The sequence below is a fragment of the Saccopteryx leptura genome, chromosome 7 (genome assembly GCF_036850995.1).
Source record: "Saccopteryx leptura isolate mSacLep1 chromosome 7, mSacLep1_pri_phased_curated, whole genome shotgun sequence".
In the NCBI taxonomy this organism is placed as follows: Eukaryota; Metazoa; Chordata; class Mammalia; order Chiroptera; family Emballonuridae; genus Saccopteryx; species Saccopteryx leptura.
In genome coordinates, this window is record NC_089509.1 from 37,182,130 (window position 1) to 37,204,574 (window position 22,445).

General features: G+C 44.0%; 1 protein-coding gene and 1 long non-coding RNA gene across 6 annotated transcripts in view; one reads left to right on the forward strand and one right to left on the reverse strand.

Moving 5' to 3' along the window:
* CACNB4 (calcium voltage-gated channel auxiliary subunit beta 4) overlaps window positions 1-22,445 on the reverse strand; it is a 280,735-nt gene that overhangs the window by 59,327 nt on the left and 198,963 nt on the right. For all 4 annotated transcript variants that reach the window (XM_066345078.1, XM_066345079.1, XM_066345080.1 and 1 more), the window contains one exon: window positions 169-288. In XM_066345078.1, coding sequence (XP_066201175.1) covers window positions 169-288 — 120 coding nt within the window. The remainder of the gene's footprint in view (window positions 1-168; window positions 289-22,445) is intronic.
* Window positions 199-20,472, forward strand: LOC136378316 (uncharacterized). Of its 2 annotated transcripts, XR_010746602.1 has the most exons (4): window positions 199-321; window positions 695-903; window positions 14,002-14,384; window positions 19,287-20,472. It is a non-coding gene; the product is annotated as an uncharacterized lncRNA (long non-coding RNA). The 2 variants fall into 2 exon arrangements; XR_010746603.1 differs by lacking the exon at window positions 695-903 and having other exon boundaries at window positions 215-321.

A 22,445-nucleotide genomic window follows, 5' to 3' on the forward strand; every position in this document is an offset into this window, starting at 1 on the left:
TCCCGGGAAATGTTACTAAACCTCTTTGAGGGTGATTGGATCAGAAAGCCTTACAATCTGGTGTCTCTTCTCAGGGTGATCATAAGCTGATTTTTTTTTTCAGGGAACTCTTGAGGGGAAGAGCAGCTGCTCAACATGCACTTTGGAACCAGAGAGGCAACAAGTCACCTTCGCTCGCTCCAGCTGGATCGCCGCCTGCTGCTCTCTCTCCTGCCGAATTGCTTCCCTGTCCTCCTCCAAAGAGACATCGGAGTCCGACGGCCTGCTCGTGTACGAATCCGCTGAACCCTGGAAAGGAGAGCCCGGAGCAGTTCAAATGAGGTGATGAGAAGCTTCTTAAATTGTCCCACCCATAACAGCATCCCGAAGTGGGTTCTTTCCATTTGCATAGAATTTGATGCACACACTCTGTGCCTTCTTGCAGATATAAATTTAGACAAAGCACAGTTAAGCAACTGAGTAATTCCAAAGGTAGCAATGTTGTGAAGCAAATATTTTGACTAGACTAAGTGCTAGGCAGTAAACTGCAATGAAAATTACGTGATATTCAGTCCCAATTCTTCTTGTTTTCTGCTATCTTTATATTAAGCTCATATTCATTTGTAAAACTGAGGTTTAATTCTATTATATCCCTCTAAAGGAAAAAGAGAGTCAGCCTATTACAAGGGCTAAATCCTGCCAATCTGGGTTGTAGGCGACCGATTTGCCAAGATGTCAACACAGCAAAGCAGAATCCTGCATTAGTAAAATGAGTTTCTAGATCCAATGTCAACATCATTGAACTCTCTATTAAAACTTCAATCACTGTCTCAACAGTAGCCATACTTGATCACCATGGCCACCACGCCATGAACTTTGAAGGTGGAAACAAGGATGTCCTCGCCCGAAGCCCGCATGTGGAAGGTCAGTTTGGACAGCACTGAAATCCAGCCTGATTGATGTAGCCAGGCACCGAGAGCGCCCGGCACCACTTAATGCCCACGGCATAAGAGACGAAAAGCACAGCAGCTAGTTAAACAGTTACCCACACACTCCACAAAAGACATCCTGGCAGTTTCCTTATAATTGCTGAAGGAACATCATCCTTACAATTTCCTCAGGCTGGCATTACAATCGACACTTGCATAGATGATGACATTTACACAGCAGAGATACTGACAGGATGGGTGTATCTGGCATGTTCCATAAACCATACACAGGTTTTAAAAAGTGTAGACCTATTCAAATAGCTAAGAATCTGCTATCAAAGTGAAAAAAGAACTCTAAGAGTGGTTGGCTGCTGAAATGGGCCCTTTGAAAGTTCCTCTAAACGTAGAAATGTTTATACATATATTGTGAATATGCTGCTTGTAGAGAAGGCTTCGCCTCTCAGTAGAGGGTGTTATTATTCTAACTGGGGTGCTTTTTCCCACAATAAAAAAGAAAGTCCCAGCACAGGTGATCCCGGCAGCCTAGAACCGTAATTTCTGATGAGAGATTTTATCAGAGTCCCCTATGAACTCTGGTTCTCAATTCTGCCTCTGCAATCTAATTTTGAAAACTTTATTTAAGTTACTTAGATCACTCTGTTGGCGCTGAGAAAGGCACCAGGTGTTAGACTGGCGCAGTCACACTGAACGTCGGTTCAGCAATCCTGTCACTTGGGTTCTGGCTAAGACTTCGGAGCCAAGACTCAAACTATAATAGAATGTTTATCTAAAAAGTCACAGAGGTAAAAGAAATGAGCTGTGGAAGATACAAGCTCTTTCAGGAAACAAGTTACAGAGGCCAATGAATGGCCTTTGGAGCTTAGGAGAGGGAAAGAAAAGGTAACGCCCAGGGTGGGGGTGAGGGAAGGGTGAGGGGAAAGGCACAGGGCTGCTCCTGAGAGCTGAGCTGGGTCTTCCCTACTAAGGGCTTTTAAGTGGGGACTTTAGGGGAGGTCCCGGGGAAGAGCTCAGTGGAATATTCATCGGTTCTCCAGGTGTGTCCTTTAGGGGTCCAGGTCTCCACTGACTGCTCAGCACCAGGTGGGGGTCATTAGTCAGTGCAGCTGGTCCTGAGGTCAACAGTGGCATCGCTTTTCTGATTTTGCTTTTCTGGGCCTGGAGCTGAAACACAGCTGAGGCCTAGATGTCATCCCTAGGGCTTACTGCCTGAAGGAGCGGTCATGCAAGGGGCTGCATGGGAGTCACATGAGGCCACTCTTCAGCCCCTTGTTCTTCTTCCAAGGCGGTCTACCACATAACCAGCAATAAACCAGGGGAGGAACCATCAGGGGAGCCTCTGAACCGCTTATGCAGCAATAGGCTAGGGAGGAGAGATTACCCTGGGGCAAAGTTCTTGTTTTCTCAGTTTTGCTCGTTGCTAGGCACCTGGGGTTTTCCACCCTGGTGACCTTCTGTGCCTCCTCTACTCCTGTCTGTTTAACTGCCTACCACAATTAAGGCTCAGTCTTCTAATCTGTACAATGGGGACACTGACTATTTCAAAGGATTAAACAAAATAAAATATAATAAACAGTTAATATTTATTAATCTCCTATTACATCAGCATGTGGCTAGAGGCTTTGCACATCTCATGTCACTGGATCCTTACAGCAGTATAGAAGCTGGGATTCCAATTTGGGTCGTCCAACCTTAGAGCCAGCCATTTCAAACCGTACACCGTGCTGCAGGCACACAGTAGGCACACAGAACTCATTCTCATTCCCTTGCTAGTGCTGATATTTCTATACAGATTTTTAAAAAAAGAATTTATAGATTCTAATCATTTTCCAACTCATTTATAATATTTATGCACAATAGCCCACCTTGAAATGTGTCTACTTTTTTTTATTGAATTTGCTGCATGGAAAACACTTTTCCCCTAGCTTTATTGAGATATAATTGACATATAACATTGTATACCTGTTGCTTTGATACACTTATACATTGCAAAATGATACACTATACATTTAATAACTAGGAAGTGTCTAAATCCAGGTACTTGATGTAGTGCTTTTTTTTTTTTTTGCATTTTTCTGAAGCTGGAAACGGGGAGGCAGTCAGACAGATCCACCCGGCATGCCCACCAGGGGGCGATGCTCCATCCATCTGGGGCGTCGCTCTGTTGCAACCAGAGCCATTCTAGCGCCTGAGGCAGAGGCCACAGAGCCATCCTCAGCGCCCGGGCCAACTTTGCTCCAATGGAGCCTTGGCTGCAGGAGGGGAAGAGAGAGACAGAAAGGAAGGAGAAGGGGAGGGGTGGAGAAGCAGATGGGCGCTTCTCCTGTGTGCCCTGGCCGGGAATCAAACCCGGGACTCCTGCACGCCAGGCCAACGCTCTACCATTGAGCCAACCGGCCAGGGCAGATGTAGTGCTTTTCAAAGTGCCGTTTACAGAGAAAATGCATTCGTTAACCAAATTATAACCAAATTCTTCTGTGCAAACCTACTGGGGAAAAGTCTGGACCTACAAAATGAGTAACTACAAGGTGACGGTTTTGTGGAGCATTCCTTACTCTCACAAAGCACTATCTTGAAATCCTTTAAAACAGAAGAGTTCTCTCAGAACATCTTTTGTCGGAACTTAGTTATACCTGCATAAAATGCGGAGTAAGAGAGAAAGGAAACAACGTTTCTAAGAGATGTATGGAAACAGTGTTGAGTGAGTCCTAGGCGGTGTTTGCTGAGCTGTAATGTGTGCTGTAGACCAGTGGTCCCCAACCTTTTTTGGGCCACGGACCGGTTTAATGTCAGAAAATATTTTCACGGACTGGCCTTTAGGGTGGGATGGATAAATGTATCATGTGACCGAGACAAGCGTCAAGAGTGAGTCTTAGACGGATGTAACAGAGGGAATCTGGTCATTTTTAAAAAATAAAACATCATTCAGACTTAAATATAAATAAAATGGAAATAATGTAAGTTATTTATTCTTTCTCTGCGGACCGGTACCAAATGGCCCACAGACCGGTACCGGTTTGCGGCCCGGGGGTTGGGGACCACTGCTGTAGACCACTGGCTGGGAGAAGATGTCTGGACCATAAAGTGGTTGTGATGCAGGCAGTCAGGAAGGAGGCCCGCTCTTCCTTTTGAAAACATGTGCTGCGGAAGGTTAATGACTACCGTTCACAAGAAAGCAGGCTGCCTGCTGAAGCGGGGAGTCAAACAGCTAAAACACACAACCTCCTGTTGACACTAGGAGATGGCTAGTTTCCTGAAAGTACCTGAACGACATTTCAAATCTTGGCACTCAGTCGCCTCTGAGCACACAAGAAGTGACTCAAGGACTCCTGCAAATGAACTTTATTTTGAAATCTGAACAAAATTGTAAGAATTTCAAAATTACTTCAAAAGCTCTACCATTGCCAAATATGTAAAAGTGGGAGCTTCTGTTGACTTCCCTGCTTCTAAAAATATTGGTAGAGAGAAAAATAAGGCACAATGATATCCATTTCAATAATTACAGTGTTAGATCACCACACCATTTATTCTAGGTTCTTGTGGGGCTTTTGTTCATGGCATCTACATTTCCTTGAATATGGGAATCACTGCTGCTGTCTCTCAAGGTCCTGGGGAAAGCAGAGGACCAACACCAATGGCCCATGGACATGCTCTGCCGGCTTGGCACAAAAGTAGTTTCTTGTTTTCATTTATTTTTATTTTGTTTTGCTCCAACTGGTTCAAAGAGAGTATAGACACATCCCAGGAGAAAGGGAGAAAAAGGAAAAGGCCCTGGGTTGTTACAGAGGCAGAGAGAGAACAGGAGAGGCAGAGGCACGAGGGGAACACCTGGGCCAGGCTAGTGCAGGACCCAGGAAGGGGAGGGGCGACGGCAGGCTCCCCAGACGGGAGGGCTGGAGGGGGGTCGCCCAGACAGAGGTCTGGCTAGCCATTTATGATCAGGAACAAGGAAATGCTAAGAAGGAAATAATGTTAGATGCTAGGAGGATAGAACTGAAGACCTAAAGGTCACTGGTCCTGGCCAAAGCTGGAAAATGCAGCCCCACGAACTTTTCACTTTTCAGAATTCCATTGCATAAAAAGGGCAAAGAGCGAGCTCTCCGACTGATGACTGAGCCAGTCCTGGGCTGTGAACCCATGTGTAAGATGAGTCCCTTAGAAGTTACTAAGAAGACTTCATGGCAAGCCACATCTGAGAGTCTCCAATGAACCAAGTAAATCAGGGGGAAAAAAGAAACAATTGCTAAAAGTCTCTTTGTAAATATATTACATAACATACATATCAAAAACAAACATGCATACTATATGTAATCTTAACAGCCATAAACTGACGTATGCTAGTGAACCACAAAAGAAACAGATAGCTTTCCATTCACATATAGCCTGGACTGTTTTTCACCCCTTTTATTCAATATTGAAAACAGATTCCAGCCTGACACCTTTCATGAATTTTCTTGAGTACAGAATAAAAAAACGCTGATAGAAACACGGGAAAATCAGTTTACTGTTGCCCTGGAAAACGGAAAGTGATCTGAAGTCAAACATGGAAGGGCTCCCTGTCACTGCCCGAGAGGGGGGACACGGTGTGGGTGGGGAGGCAGCCTGAGCTTTAGGACCAGGCAGTGCTGGGTTTGACACTCGCCAGTTCTTACTGGCTGTGGATCTCTGGTGACTTATTTTAACTTTCTGAGCCTCAATTTCCTCCCAGGTGAAATAAAAATAATGATGTGTATCTTGCAGAGTTCCCAGTGTTTGGTCTGAGACAGAACATCATTTCTTTTGCCATCATGAGGGAAATCAGGAAATGGCAGCAATTAATCTTTGACTCACTAATTAAAGTTTTTGGCCACTTTTTAACATTCAATTTTCAGTTGTTTTAGAGTTTTCGAATTTATATCTTGTTTTCCTTCAAATGACTTTACTGAGGTGTACTTTATATACCATAAACTTTACACATTCTCAATGTACAATTCAATGACTTTTAATAAAGTTACCAAACATAATTTACACCACAGTCTGATGTTGGAATATTTCTATCACTTTGTAAGAAACCCTGTACTCATCTGCAGTCACTCTCAAATCTCATTACTCAGCCCAGGAAACCACTTACTTATCTTGTCCTTTCAAAACTAAATTATACTTAGTTTTTTTTCTAATAATTTTAGAAATTTAACAGATATTTGATTTCAAAGTGCAGTGATGCTGGAACAGAGCCCTGTTACTCTTAGAGCCTCTGGGCTTCGTGATCACGCCGTCCTGGCAATCTCACTTCCTCGCTGGGCTGTCCACTCACTGGACACTGACCAGGCTCCGTAGTGGCCACTAGGTGAGCAGAGGGCCACTTAACTTTCCTGAGAATCTTTTCTCGTCTACAAAATGGGTTATTTTGGGAAACTGATAAGACACCATAGTAGCACAACATTGTGTGTAAGTGTAACAGCGGCATTTCCTAAAGCCGTGCCGTCCGGGAGAACTCTCTGCAGTGGTGCCCAAGCTCCGTCCGGGTGCTGTTCCATGTGGGAGCCACCAGCCACATGTGGTCATAGAGCACCTGCAATGTGACTAGTGAGACCAAACAACTGAATTTTTACTGTTTAATTTTTTAATGTTTAAAATTTTATTTCACGTTAATTATTTTAAATGTAAATACCTACCATATAACTAGTGGCTACCATATGGGGCTGTGCCGTGGTAGACACTCCAAATGTCAGTTTTACGTTCAGATCAGACAAGTGAATGGTAAACATGGCATAAACTTGGTATTTTAATGATTGCATTAAGTGGCCTAAGTGGCAGTGGAATGTCCACAGAAACACATCACTCCCAATGGATTTGAGCTTGTTTCTCTCCACTGAGCTAGTGATGACTTGACCACGCACCTTTTTCCCACACTGCAGAAGGAACACAGTGTTCCTCGGGAGTTCACTCACAGGCTGTCCTATGCAAAAAGATCTCTTAGGCAACATTTTACAGGCCAGTTCCTTGCTTTCTTGATAACGCTTTTTTCTCCTGCATACCCCGCCTTCACCAGACCTGGCCAAGCTCTTCGGAGAGCACCCCGCCTACCAGGGCCCAGGCTGTAGGTCCGAGTACACAGGGCTGAGTAGCATCTGGCTCACAGCAGCACCTCGGGTTTGTGGAAAGACAGACACTCTCATGCCCATCAAAATCTATGGTTTGTTCCATGATTTTACATTCTTCTCAGGTAGTTGGTTGACTAAGGCTTAGGTTTACTGGGTATGATGTTACTTGTTAGAATCCTAACCCTATAACATGAGATTTTTTTTAAAGAATGTGGTTTTCAATGCCTTAACCCAGAAGCCTGGATAATATTTACATTCTCAGCACTTAAGCAGAACAAAGAACTTTTGAAATTACTGTAAATCTAAGGGATGACAATTTAACTTTGTTCTAAGATACTTTGTGTCATTTCTTGTAAACAGGTGGTTTTCAAACATGTTGACTGAAAGAATAAGGCAAGCTCTGAAGCCCACTTTTACTGGCCAGAAGACCAAAGGTTCAGCCTGTCTCTAACTGAACTAAACTTTGTTTTTAGGCTTCAAAGAACAGTCAAGAGCAGCAAAGGGGCATGTTGAGAAAAGTTCATGAACAGAGGGGGAAGAGGATGAATGCTTACTCATCCCCTACTTAATGCAAATCATTAGTTATCACACCAACCCTACGAAATAGGTTTTTATTACCCCCATTTTACAGATGAGGCCCCTGAGGCTCAGGAAGTAAGAAATTCCCTGCCTGCAACTAACACAGGGTGTTCTGCAGGGGGCAGGAGTATAAGTAAAATCTTTCTTTTAAAATTTCCTCTACAAAATCTGATACAAAAACAAAAACTTACATTAAAATGTCAAAGATTGGTTCTAATTTTTAAAAATGTTTAGGTAATCTTCTCCACCTTCCCCAAATCCTAATTCTCATGGATTCATTAGTGTTGAACCAATGCTTTCTCGTGTCTCAATTCTTTGTACTTGCATTCCTTTCAGATGTATTTAACAAACAAAAATCCCATTAAAAAATGTCAAACATGCCCTGGCCGGTAGGCTCAAGTGGTAGAGTGTTAACCTGGAGAGTAGAAGTTCCAGGTTCAATTCCCGGTCAGAGCAAAGTTGGCCCCAGGCACTGAGGATGGCTTCATGGCCTCACCTCAGGCACTGAAATGGCTCAGTTGTCGAGCAACGGAGCAACACCCCTAGCTGGGCAGATCATCGCACGGTAGGCGACTTGCCAAGTAGATTCCGTTCAGGGCACATGTGGGAGTCTGTTTGTCTGCCTCTCACTTAATTAAAAAAAATAGTCAAACATTTTTGTTGCCTTCAGTTAAACAAAATAACATTTTGCAATATTTTGTTAACATTGCTCATACACCAATATTTTACTAATTTGGAATGATAGTTTTAGGTAAAGAACTGGCAGTCTGAGATCATGAGAAGTGACTTGCAGACTGCTTTTCAAAAGCCATGTTTTCTGAGTCTAACTCCACACACTATATCGCAATTTTGCAGATTTCTTTGAGTTTCTGCTTTAATGACAGGATTTTACTCAGCCTTTTTGATACTGGTAGGAGACTCTAAAGTACCTTTGAGAGTTTTCTTTTTCTCTTAAGTGATAACTCCTCCCGTTGTGTCTATACTACTTAAATACAGATTATTTCTTTTAATTAAATTATATAGACACATATAGTTTAAAACAGAGTACAGGCTTTGTCTGAATTATCTCATTAGTGGAATCCAAATTAATGGGTTCTATTATAACTGTTTTATGTCATTTATTTAAAAGGAAGTAGTGTTCATTTAGAAAACTTAGCCAACCTTACTCTTCCTGTTATGTTAATTGGTTTGGCAATTGTTGTAACTGCCCAATTTGAGATAGCTCACAAAAATTAGGGGATATTTTATAGCTTCATATTAATTTTGAAATATCCCCTAATTTTTGTGAGCAGTACATTTTTTCCTAGCTGTACATGCATTAATGGGTTGCCTTAAAAAACCCATTAATGGAGATACAATAACAGCAGAAGAATTTCAACTGACACCACAATACAAAGAGGGAAGTGATATTTGCATGGTGACAGATGATTGCTAGAATTAGTGACCGGGTGATCACACTGTAAGGGATAAAATGTCAAATCACAAATAAATATAATATACATTGCATACCAACTATACTTTAAAAAAAAGAGGGCCCTCGCCAATGGCTCAGTGGATAGAGCATTAGCCTGGCATATGGATGTCCTGGGTTCAATTCCTGATCAGGGCACACAGGAGAAGTAACCATCTGCTTCTCTTTTCCTCCCTCTCCCCCTTCTTTCCCTCTTCCCCTCCTGCAGCCAGTGGCTCAATTGGGTCTAGCATCACCCCAGGCACTGAGGATACCTCAGTTGGTCTGAATGCATCAGCCTCAAGCACTAAAAATAGCTCGGTTGATTTGAGCATTGGCCACAGACAGGGTTGCTGGGTGGATCCCAGTCGGGGTACATGCAGGAGTTGTCTCACTATCTCCCCTCCTCTTACTTGGGAAAAAAGGGTCGGGGGATGAGGGAGGTGACAAAAAGGCCCAGATGGAGACGAAAGGGAAATTTGTACCAGTGTTGGCCATTTAGGCACTTGTGAAAAAGAAGTTGAAATGTAGGCTAACAACAGATTTGCAATTTAAATCAGTGGTGACAGTGGTAACAGGGGGCAGATCCCTTTTATGTAGGATTACTATAACAATTGCAATTTCATATGGTTTAATCTAATACAGTGGGGATAAACAAAAAAACAAAATTGCTTTATGTGGATGCTACCCGGCAAAAACTGCTTTGATAATAAGTGAATAATATTGAATAAGTATGTAAGAAGTACTATATCACTGAACATAGTTAGCAACAAATCAAAAACCCTTCTGTGAGACTAAATGATAACAACATTTTTGCACCCAGTAAGAACTTGATTCTAATGGTAAGAATGGTGAGATTCTGGAGCTCACACCCCTACTGGAAAAGAAAAAGTGACCACCTGCTGGGAGAAGGTGGCCTCAAGCCATCACGCTTTACTACATACAGGCTACAGAATAAAATCATGGGACACTGGGCAGCCACCCTGGGAACCAGCACTGCCAGGTCAAAGCTTAATGAGTGTTTCTGACCAATCCATGTGACACAGGTGAGTGCCTGGGTGGCTACATCTGGTTGGCACCCGTAAGCATTTAGCAAGAGCACAAAGTCTTCATTCGAGGGCAGCAGCTCAGGCTGCACGCATTACGGTCTCCACAGAGGTATCAAAAAGGAAATGGCGGTATTTTCTCAGGAAATCTTGACTGTGTTGCTGGTAGATGCTGAGTTGTCTAAAGATGAGGCAACTAGTAGTATCTTGTCAATGTGGACTTCTCTGACCTTCAGAAAAGGTGGTTGACTGAGAAGTGCTTCCTTCTCACCTTCCCCCCTGGAATGGCTTACAAAGTATTTATGGAACACTACTTTTATACTGTGGTCTCTTTTCTTGAGAGTCACAGTAGGGATACAATAATAGTAAATATATTTCTCCTAAAAGTAGCTTCAGGTAATAACTTGTGTCTTAAAAAATAAAATAAAACAAAACAAAATAAAATAAAATAAGACTTTTCCTTCTGGCATATAAAGGGAGGAATAACACAGGTTCACTTAGAAGAGGAAAAAGTAGAGAAATGACTTGAATCTCTCTTGTAGCTTCGGAAACAGATGAAAAAATATCTTTTAATTCTTTAGAAATAATTTTTATTGAAAGTTTCTGATTGGAAGAATGCATGTTGACAGCTCAGAGAATTCAGGTGTGTCATCAATAATAGAAATGCTTCCTCAGAGACAGCTACAGAGACAATGGAGGCCAAAGCCAGGTGTCCACTTCATTTCAGGTGGAGATGGTGTCTTACAGCTTTTGTTGTCCTCAGAGCAAGAAGAACAGAGATTTGCACCTTAAAGGAACTCAAAACAACTTACTGAATGGAACAGTGAGTGAGGAGGTCTCAGTAAACAGAGTGCCCGAGAATGCCCAGACTTAACCAAAGGGGGTATACACTTCCTGCCTTGGGTAGTGTTGGAAACCATGTTGGAAAAATGCTAAAAGACAAAACCAATGTTAATTTGACAGTGTGATATAAAAGTTGATTTGGAAAAATGAAAATTCAAAAATGTCTCAGAAGAAATGTTTTAAAAAAGAACTAAGAAGGACAATTAGCTTTTGTAACATTAAAATATTACGAAATCACAGAAATAAAACATATTGGGTACTGGCACAGATCCATGAAATAGGAGTCTATAAGTCAACCCATGTATATTGATAATTAAAATATGATAATGGAAACATTTCGAATCAGTGGGAAAAGAGTGATTATTCAACAATGAGGGGGAGGTTATTCTTATTTCTTAAACCAAAAATATATATACTGTTAATATGTACTTTTTTTTTTTTTTTTGTATTTTTCTGAAGCTGGAAACGGGGAGAGACAGTCAGACAGACTCCCGCATGTGCCCGACCGGGATCCACCCGGCACGCCCACCAGGGGGCAACGCTCTGCCCACCAGGGGGCTATGCTCTGCCCCTCCAGGGGGGGTCGCTCTACCGCGACCAGAGCCACTCTAGCGCCTGGGGCAGAGGCCAAGGAGCCATCCCCAGCGCCCGGGCCATCTTTGCTCCAATGGAGCCTTGGCTGCGGGAGGGGAAGAGAGAGACAGAGAGGAAGGAGGGGAGGGGGGTGGAGAAGCAAATGGGCGCTTCTCCTATGTGCCCTGGCCGGGAATCGAACCCGGGTCCCCCGCATGCCAGGCCGACCGGCCAGGGCTAATATGTACTTTTTTACAAAGACTTATATAGCTTAAAAATACCTGCATTAGGCCTGATCCGTGGTGGCACAGTGGGTAGAGCTATTCCACCTGGAATGCCCAGGTCGTGGGTTCGATAACCCCGGGCTTGCCCAGGCGGAGCGCATATGGGAAGCGACTACAAAGACTTGATGCTTCTTACCCCTTCCCATCCCCTTACTCTGTCTCTTCCCTCTCTCTAAAAATTAATAAAGTCTTAAAAAAAATACCTGCATTAATGTCAAATGATGATTTTGATAGACAATATTAAATATTAGCAATTATAATATCAAAAATAACAATGATATAACAACTATCATTTACTGAGCCCATACCATGTCTCACGGTTAGTGTAAAGCACTTTCATTAACTGCGATCTTTGGAGAAGAATATGCCCTGTGCAATGCCTGGTGGCCCTAGTATTGAGTTTTTCTCTTTGACCCACAGTCTTCTGTATTTACAAAGCCTGTAGGTCTTAGGTTAAACATGTGATGATGTAACAGTGTAGTGGTTTAAATTTATGTACAAATGCTATTTTTGAATGATAAGACAGTGACTGATTCAAGGATGCTTGCTCTCCAGGTAAGAACCAGGCCGGCCCCTCAGTTATCGCCACCGAAGAAGGAATTCTTCCCTGTTTAATGTCACCAAACTTGTGCTCAGGCAGCTGTGTGCCTTATGGACTTGCTGTCTCTCCTTAGCTCTTTAGGACCTTGATACAACTGCACATGCCCCAGCCTCCCCATCAGCACGGGCCAACCCTATTTGCAGTTCCGAGTGACCAGCACCCATACCCTTCCCTGGGGAGGGGCCTTTCTTCCCTAGTGGGTTCCAAAGTGGGAGGAGATGGAAGCGAGGCTGGATCTTTGACTCCCATCTGACAATCTGTGTTAGAGCTCATTTCGTTAGAGGAAAAGAACTTATTCTTAGTTCAACCTTTAGAACTAGGAAATAAGCTTTTAATTGGAACGAAACAGTACTTTACAGACGTTATCTAATTTAGTCACATAAAAACTTTGTAAGAGGTAGAGTTCATTATCCACACTGAATAACATGCCCAAGGTCACGCAACTGGTGAAATGTTGTAAACATATATGACTGACTGACTCTAAAGCCCTCGGTAAAAACTAAGCTCAGGCACTGCTGGATGAGCAAATGATTAAGGCTGGAGGATAAAAAAGGTAGAATCAATCTCTCTCCCTGCCTCCTTCTCTGTCTTTCTTTCTCTTGCACTCTTTGCAATTAGATTGAACTGGCAATGACTGAGCATGCAATATTGTCTCCAGCACATTCACTTGCTTTCTCTCCAAAGTTCTGTTGAGACCTAACTGAGAGGTCAAGCACATGCCCTAAGTCCTCCAGACATTAGCAGGTGAAGCCAAGATTTGCATTTGAGGCAAGAGCATTTCCTGAATAATCTCAAAGATTCCACTGAGGTCTGTTCTTACAGATGTCTTCACAGTGCCAGGAATTAGGTCATGGGGTATGCACTTGAACTGACATGAAAATTAATACATTCAAAGAAGTCGGAGAGGAGATCCATCCACACCTGCTCATTTTGTATAAGAGGTTAATAGAAACTTTTGCACCAAACACACAAAAAAGTTAAGAGATAAAATTATTGATTAGAATGTTTTGGAGAGATACTATGATTTATTCTAATCATCTCTATTTTTCATTAGGAAACATGCAGAGAAAGAATGACTATTCATACGAGATCCGGAACTGAATAAACAGTTCAGAGTTGGGCTTTGAAGCTAGAATGCTTGGGTTGCAATCCTAAGGCTGCCACTCACTAGAGGTGCTTTTGGACAAGGCACTTAATCTCTCTCTGCTTGGTTTCCTTTCTGAAGAAGCGGATATTAATTTATGGAACTCTATGGAGATTATGTGCTCAGCAAACAGTGCAGGTGCTCAGCAGCAGCCTCACCCAGGACTGGCTGTTAGCAAGGACACTTCCCCTGACTGACTTAGCCCGGCCCTTCGTTTCTCGGATGAGCCAATTTGCTCTGTTTTGTTTTTGTTTTTTTTTTTTTTTTTAATGGATAGAATGTAAAGCCTGACTTAAGGTAAAGAGGAATTAAAGGTATTGGCTAAAACAAAATTTAGAAATCAGATTGGAGTTATTCTTTCATATTTTCTTCTGCCTGCAAAAGCTGTATTTACTCAGGAGTCATTCATTCTGTCTTTGGGAATAACCTGAAAATCATCAGTTTTGTTTTTTGGGTTTGTTTTTTTTTTCAGATAGCCACAAGAATACAACCGCTGTCCTTCACAAGTAGTGCTGACTCACTCGCCACTGAACTGTGGGGCAGTTCCAAGTGACATGCCCATTAGCCCAGACCGATGTGGCGCCCTCCTCTTGAAGACTTCAATGACTGGGTCAAGATGGCTAGGGCTTGTGGCAGTCACCAATCACAGAGCAGAGTCATGTCCTCCAGACCCGACCCGCAACCCGGTGTCAGGGCCAGCCCTGTCAACAAAACCAGCCAATCCATCAGAGACTTCTGGATTCCTAAAGGGTTCAGAGTCACGTCCAATAGACAAGACCCTCTTTCCCTTCCGAAAGCAGAGATGAGTTCTCTGGCCAGAGGATGCCCTTGAGTCATTTCAACGAGGAAAATAAGGTAACAATTGCTTTACTTAGTTCCATTCTCTTTTTCTATTTTCTTGCTCTTTTTGCTTCCTGGAAATACATGCTTAAAAAATAAAAACACTCCTATCTTAATGCTCTGGTGAATTATGATAAAAGGTCTTGATAGGTAAGAAATAAATTTGTGAACCACATACATATATAATTCAAATGGCTAGAACTGAAATGAATGAACAAATGTCTTAGTACAATGGCCTGGTAGACTCCATTGTTAGGTATGATGATGGCTGTAGAGCAAACCCTTAGTCCAGGGGAAGGCAAGAGACTGAGAGGAGAAGTAGGGAGTTCATATCAACACATAAGACATGTGATGTTCATTCAGTGGGAAAGTTTTTTCTTCCCTGGGCTCATCCTGAAAGCTCTTCTCCTCCCCTGCGTGATTTCAGGGATATGAAGCTCCCTCAGTGCTGCCACACGAGCCTCTGAAGAGCCGCCGTGCACAGGAGAGCCGCCGTGGGAACCGCAGCCAGCACGGGCACTTCCGGCTCCCGCAGGCTGCGGACACCTGTGCTCTGGGAAGTGGGAACAGGAGAGACAAGGCCAAGAAACTCAGTTTAGGGAGACTCGGTACTTTAATAGAAAACTTCAGGCAAATGTAGACATGATAGGTAAGAGGTCTCTGCCCGACAACAGGCAAAGGATGAACAGGCTTCCGCTGAGGAAGGAAACTCCGGGGGAGGTGGCCTGACCACAGAAGAGCACGGGACCAGTCCACAGCGCTGCACAGGGGCCCTGGACAGACGGGGGCCCAGAGGCACTGTCCCACGTTCCCCAGGGTGCGGGTGCTCCCAGCACCCAGGGACACGGACCGCACGTCATACTCTCAGCAGCCTTGCAGAGTCTGTGTGGCTTGTTGCACACACGGCATGAAATTACGTTGAACTGCTTGCTCTTAACTCCACAGTATAGTTTCAGTCATTCATACTAAGTTGATTTGGGGTTTTTTTGTCTTTAGTAAGTTCCAAATAAAATAATTTCTTCAAGTGTTTTTAAAATGCATATATATGTGAACCAGGTGAATCTAACTGATAATAATGACCAGGTTCTGGGAAGCCCAAGAGGAATAAGAAGGTAGGTGGCCTTCTATACACAAACCAAGTTGTAGGTGCTCAGTACTAGGTCATGTCTGGTTGTCTGCCATCCGATATGGGATTCAACTGACATTTGTTGAAAAAAGACCTGTGCTAAGTGCAACAGCAGGAATGAAAGTGAATGGGACACAGTCCCTGCAGAACAGGGCTGCACACGCGACAGGGCTGCACACGCGACAGGGCAGATAGTTATGCAAATAACTGCGTTACGAAGGAGGGCACGGGAAGGGCTGTAACAAAAATACAAGTCCACTTATGAAAAGAGCAGATTAATTCTGTTTGGGAGAACATGAGCTCTCTGGGAGAAGGTGAAAGCGTTAAGCGGGGTTGTCAGAAATAGGCTGCTCAGCTGATACGGCGGTGAGGTCAAAGGGCAAGAAAATGAAGGAAATGTTTGGAGAATGATGAAACTTGTCAACTCGCAGTCAACACTGGGGTGGGAGACGTGGAGGACACTAAAGACGGGAAAGTGCCTTTAAACACTTCCAGTGAAGTGGAGCAGATGAGATGTGTTCATGAAACACAGTTTTTCAGTGCTAGCACTACTGTATCAACAAATAATGAAGCAGTCAGGGCTATTGTCTTTGGAGTTGCAACAAGGTGGAGGTCAATACGAGATGGCTGAGCCATGCTGCAGGGAGAGGGCAGGGTCAGCACTTCATCTGAAGGACGGGCTGGGTCAGAAAGGTGTTGCTGGGCTTTGCAGGAAAGGCAGAGGCAGAGTGGATGCGGGTGGGAACGCAGCGCTTGCCCCGTGTTGGGGAATGAGGAGCTCAGAGGTTCGTGGTGAGGGGTAGTTGGAAGTAAAGCTGTCGAGTGGAATAAATGCAGATCCCAACACATCGGGAAGGCCAGGGGGACGTGTGTGCAGCCCTCGGGTTGTGAAGGCACGGCGGATGCCGTGCCTGGTGGAGGGTCTCAGAGGGGAGAGGGGAGAGGAAGATCTGCCCAGGAGAGTGAAAGAGTGTGGCCAGAGGTTGCCGGAGAGACTGAGAGATAGGGCGGTGGGGAAAGGGAGGCAAAAAGAAACCAGAGACACCTTTCAAAGAACATGTTCTAAAAACGGTTGATGGGTTGGAGGAGATACATGCACACAAGCACCGACTGCCGAGTGTGTGCTCGGCACTGTGTCAAATGTTAAGTCAATGCGATCAAGAAGGTGAAAAAGATTCTTTAGTTTAATCATTTCCAACTTGAAGAGTAATTTTCACAGTTTGGTTTTTTAAAAGAGTATATGTTAAATCCACCAACCATCAGCATTTTATCTATCTTCTGTTCAGCAGAAACGAGGGGAAACAAAAGTTAGCGGGTAAGAGAGAGAATGTAGTAAAGCTGGTAAAGTTTAAAAATATATAGAGTTCTTCATCTAACAAGTCCAATAAATCCTCCATATTAACATCATAGTTGGTGAAAAGGTTCTTCACCAAAGTAAGCTGTGTAGCTTCAAGGCAATACTATCTACAGCACTGCAAAAGCTGTAATTAGCAAATAATCCTTCCCACTACAAAAGATCACAAAGGATTTAGAAGGGAATGTGGATAGAATTTTGAACATTGCTAATCAAATGTGGTCTGGTACTTGTTCCAGAAGTTATTTATAACCAAAGCCAGCATAAAAATTGACAATGATGGACAAGCAAAATGCCTCACTAGGCAGGGGCTGGGCCTCTATTAAGTTTGAGAACAAGAATTAGAAAAACAAACAGTTATTTCAAGCAATCTCGGCTTGACCAAACAAATTCCAGAAACTTGGTTCCATTGCAAATTCTAGTATCCATTACAGAACTGGAGCTACAATAGGACCTATCACCATTGAGCACAAAATGCTGTAAAGAGCTGAACATGAAGGGGAAAGGAAGCTCACCCTGGGAGAACACCCAGACATCACCAGAAAACAGATCTCTACGCATGTGGTCACAGCACTCCTCAAGCAAGTAAGTGGATGCAGCAGAAGTCGCCACGTTCTTCTTAGTGGATAACACCATCACTTACTTGCCTGTTAACAGAATGGCGATTTTAGCTCATATGAGAACTACAACAAAAATGCCCCAAGGATGCCCTGGCCAAGTCCCCCAGGGACAATAATCAGCAACACATGGAAGGTTGGCTACAATCAACTTCTACTTCAACTGACTAGATGAAGAAGGGTTTTTCAAAAATATTGGAATCTCGTGTTCTAGGTAATAAAAATGGAGCCATCATCTGTCCTGAGACAGGTTTTCCCTGAGAAGCCTACAACTGATTACATTTTGCTTTTTGCTCCAGCTACCAAGAAGCTCAGAGCTAAGTTCTAACTTTTCTCAGTATAAATCTCTTATCTTAATTTATGTTTTCCATGGCTTTGATCTTTTGCTTGTTGCTAACTTTTTGGGGGAGCTACATATAGTCTTTGAAGTCACCTCAAAATCTGCTGGATGAGGTGTAAGTAGGAATTTTAAAAAATAATTTTCAAATTGTATCCTACCATTTGTGATGGGTGAAACTTGCCTCCATTTCTTTAGAGAAGTATACATATAGTTCTTTTGAACTCTCAGTTGCTGCTAGCTGTTAAAATTTTTTTAATAGCCTCTCTTTTCAGAGAGGAGGCTTTTCAATCACTCACCTGCTGTCTGCAGAGGTTCCTGCTAGCTCTTTGGAAACTTCCAAGTAAAAAATTAAGTAGTTTACTGTGGCACTGGTTGGCTTAGTTCTGCCCTTGAACACTGAGTTTGTGATTTATTCAGTATGTTTCTTGTATATTTGCTAAGATTGAATATAACCATATACTGAATCAACTCAAACACTTTATCCCATTAAGGTATTCTTTATTTAATCAACATCAAGTTAGAACAAAAAGAAAAAAACTTGGGTGCAAAATTATTAAAATGATATTTTTAATTGTTCCTGACAACATCCAGGCTCATCTTTCTCCTCCAACATGCTCAGGTCATAATACACATCTCAAGTTTTTCCACACATGTTTAATCCACAGCGTGTGGCACGTTCCGGGCACTCAGGAAACATAATATACTTGGTGAGCAGTCGGGGGGAATGCTCTGAGGCCTCCCTGCCCTTGCACGGGGTGTCCATTCTTATTTGAAAAGCCTCTTTTCTCCTTGTCCATCTGGCAAACTCCATTCCATCCATCCACTGGGCAATAATTTGTATGTGAAATTGTTCTATCTTTCTGATAATAACCAGGGCAGGTACTGTATCTTTTCATCTTTGTGCCCAAACGTGGACTTGGCTCATGGTAGGTGTATAATAAATATTTGAAGGTGAGGAGTATGTCGGGAGGTGAGGGGGAAGGGTGGGAGACAGAAAGGAAGGAAGGGACAAACATTTCTTTGCATTGCTGTTTACAAAAAAACCCAGAATGTATGGCACTTTCTAGCCACTCAATTCCTGAGTTGCATTCAGTAGAGAAAAATGCTTGCCTTTAATTTTTCAAAACTAGACCTGCAAAAGCAGATTGAGTTTCATGTTTCACTGAATCCATCCATTCATTATTAATTGGGTAGTTAAGCGCTTCCAATAACATGTGCAGCTGGGAATCCCTCCAGCTGCCATTCATTTTTCTAAAGAGTCAAATCCTCAGTATTTACCTGCTGAAATAGAGCACTGTTACTCCTTCACCAATCAAAATCAAGTAATGAACTCTGCCATTATTGATAAACAACTGAGTAATTTGCAAAAGCTACAACTGTGTTAACTCCAGTTGCCCTGTTGGTTACTGTTGTAATAAATGTGATGAAATTCAATCGCCTGTTTTCTTCTACTAACCAGGTTTTTAATTTTTAAATCCAGAAACATCCCATTAATCAGTGAACCCTGAGACAGTCAACATAAAGACAGTTACAACTGGCGACATCTTTAATGACTGAAACAAGAGGACGTTTCTTTGGCGTTCCAGTTTCCTTTGCTGGGTTGGACAAGAGGAACTACACTTGAAAGCTATGCAGTATCTGGCAATGAAACATTCAGAAATGTAATGCAGACTTTCCCAAAAGAAGAACTAGAATACTGTTATTTCCCCTCATAGTCTGCAATCAAATAATGAAATAGGAACATGAACCGATTCATTTTGGCTGTCAGCCTCGCACCATGTTTCGAGTGCATGCCAGGATACTGTGCTATTATATGTAATATAGGCCTGCAGATGAACCCAAAATACTCAACCCATTCTCCAAAGGAGGAAACAGAAAACTCACCATGCCCAGACATTTCCTTCCCTAAAACTGGAGTTCTCACCAGCCAGTTGTTTTCATCCATTACCACTCCATTTGTTAATACATGTTATTATCAACTTATAACTTCTCATATGCTACAGATAATGTGCCCTGTGTATATCAATCCCATCTAACACACATCTTTCATATGAGCACTTGCCTTTCAAGCTAAAAATCCAACTCTGTCTGCAGAAGAGAACAATTCATAAGTTTAAGAAATGGATAATTTGATTGTCAGAGCCAAGCATTTGCGGGTTTTAGGTAGAAAACCTGCTCTCTTTAATTCAGTTCCCTAAAGAAAATAATAATATCACAGAATGGCCACAAATACACACATTATGTCTTACAGTATAGGTAGGGATCAGATTCGGTTTGCTCCTTGTATCAGGGGAGGGCCTCCGGTAACAAATGGCTATTGTTTAGCTCCCAGGGAAATGTCATCACCTGAGCAAGGGAAGGGTGACCCACAGGGGCTGGGATCCGAAGAATCCCAACCAGGGAAACCAGAGCTAGGAGAGCCAGGCGTCAAAACCCACTCACTGCCAGAAATGGAAATATATCATTCACTGTCTAAAGTAATTTCTTATTGAAACTGTTCACAAACTGAGAAGATATTCAACTTCTCACATCAAGTTCATATTTGACTCAGTGTAAACCCTAGTATAGCCACATCCCCTTTAAGTAAAAAGGTGTTCAGCCAAAACTCAACTTTGGTTTCCTTCCAGCTTTGCACAGCAGCTACCTCATTCTGTCTTTCCACACACACATACACCCACATACACACACTCACACAACACAGACACCCACATACACACACTCATGCAACACAGACACCCACATAAACACTCACACACACTCACGCAACACAGACACCGACATACACACACACTCACACTCACACACATACACACACACCCATGCTATCATCTACCTACTCAATAGCCTCCAGGAACTATACATATTGGCTTTTCTCCCCCGAAAGTTTGGAGACCCTCTATCAAAAAACCCCTATTAAGATGTACTTTTATTCTTAGAAACTCTCAATTCAACTATGACCAAGAATGTAAAAACACTAAAAATAAGCAATTTATCAGCATCTTTAAATAAGAAATCATAATTCATCAAGAGTTTTTAAAATGAGAAGTAATTAAAGACATTGGTTGCCTTCTGAATACAAGTCTAAGACTGATTTTTAAATCTTCTTTCAGAGTAAAACTAATTCTTACGTATTATCATTTGTTTAAGTAGCAATAACTATTGAGCATTGATACCTCTTTATAAACACTAAAAATGAATACTAAAACACTAAAATCTGCTGTTTCTAGATCTAGGGCAGAGGGTAAAAGCTTAAGAGTAGTCATTCCATCTATGAAGCCACCAACTCCTTTTGTGGCGAGAACTGCTCCTTCAGGGGTCAGCCATGTTTTCAAGAAATGCCTGCGCCAGCGTCACTGATGGTCAGTGAGGGGAAGATGAAATTGTCTGGTCTTGACTTTTTGTTGTCTTACTATTTCATCTGCATGTTGTCTAGCAACAGATGGCCGTTTTCATTTTGATGGCTCTGGCAATAGGCTCCTGTCCGTTCCCTCGCTGCATGTCTCCCCCCCCCCCCCGCTGTCTCCCCACACACACCCCTCCACTGCATGTCTCCCCCTCCCTGCTGTCTCCCCCACACACACCCTCCACTGCATGTCTCCCCCTCCCTGCTGTCTCCCCCACACACACCCTCCACTGCATGTCTCCCCCTCCCTGCTGTCTCCCCCACACACACCCTCCACTGCATGTCTCCCCCTCCCTGCTGTCTCCCACACACACCCCTCCACTGCATGTCTCCCCCTCCCTGCTGTCTCCCCCCACACACACCCCCTCCACTGCATGTCTCCCCCTCCCTGCTGTCTCCCCCCACACACCCCTCCACTGCATGTCTCCCCCTCCCTGCTGTCTCCCCCACACACACCCCCTCCACTGCATGTCTCCCCCTCCCTGCTGTCTCCCCCACACACACCCCCTCCACTGCATGTCTCCCCCTCCCTGCTGTCTCCCCCATACACACCCCCTCCACTGCATGTCTCCCCCTCCCTGCTGTCTCCCCCCACACACACCCCCTCCACTGCATGTCTCCCCTCCCTGCTGTCTCCCCCCCCCACACCCCCTCCACTGCATGTCTCCCCCTCCCTGCTGTCTCCCCCACACACACCCCACTGCATGTCTCCCCCTCCCTGCTGTCTCCCCCACACACACCCCCTCCACTGCATGTCTCCCCCTCCCTGCTGTCTCCCCACACTCCCCCCTCCACTGCATGTCTCCCCCTCCCTGCTGTCTCCCCCCCACACACCCCCTCCACTGCATGTCTCCCCCTCCCTGCTGTCTCCCCCACACACCCCCCCTCCACTGCATGTCTCCCCCTCCCTGCTGTCTCCCTCCTCACACCCCCCCACTGCATGTCTCCCCCTCCCTGCTGTCTCCCTCCTCACACCCCCCCACTGCATGTCTCCCCTCCCTGCTGTCTCCCCCCCACACACCCCCTCCACTGCATGTCTCCCCCTCCCTGCTGTCTCCCCCCACACACCCCCCCTCCACTGCATGTCTCCCCCTCCCTGCTGTCTCCCCCTCACACACCCCACTGCATGTCTCCCCCTCCCTGCTGTCTCCCCCACACACACCCCCTCCACTGCATGTCTCCCCCTCCCTGCTGTCTCCCCCCCACACACCCCCTCCACTGCATGTCTCCCCTCCC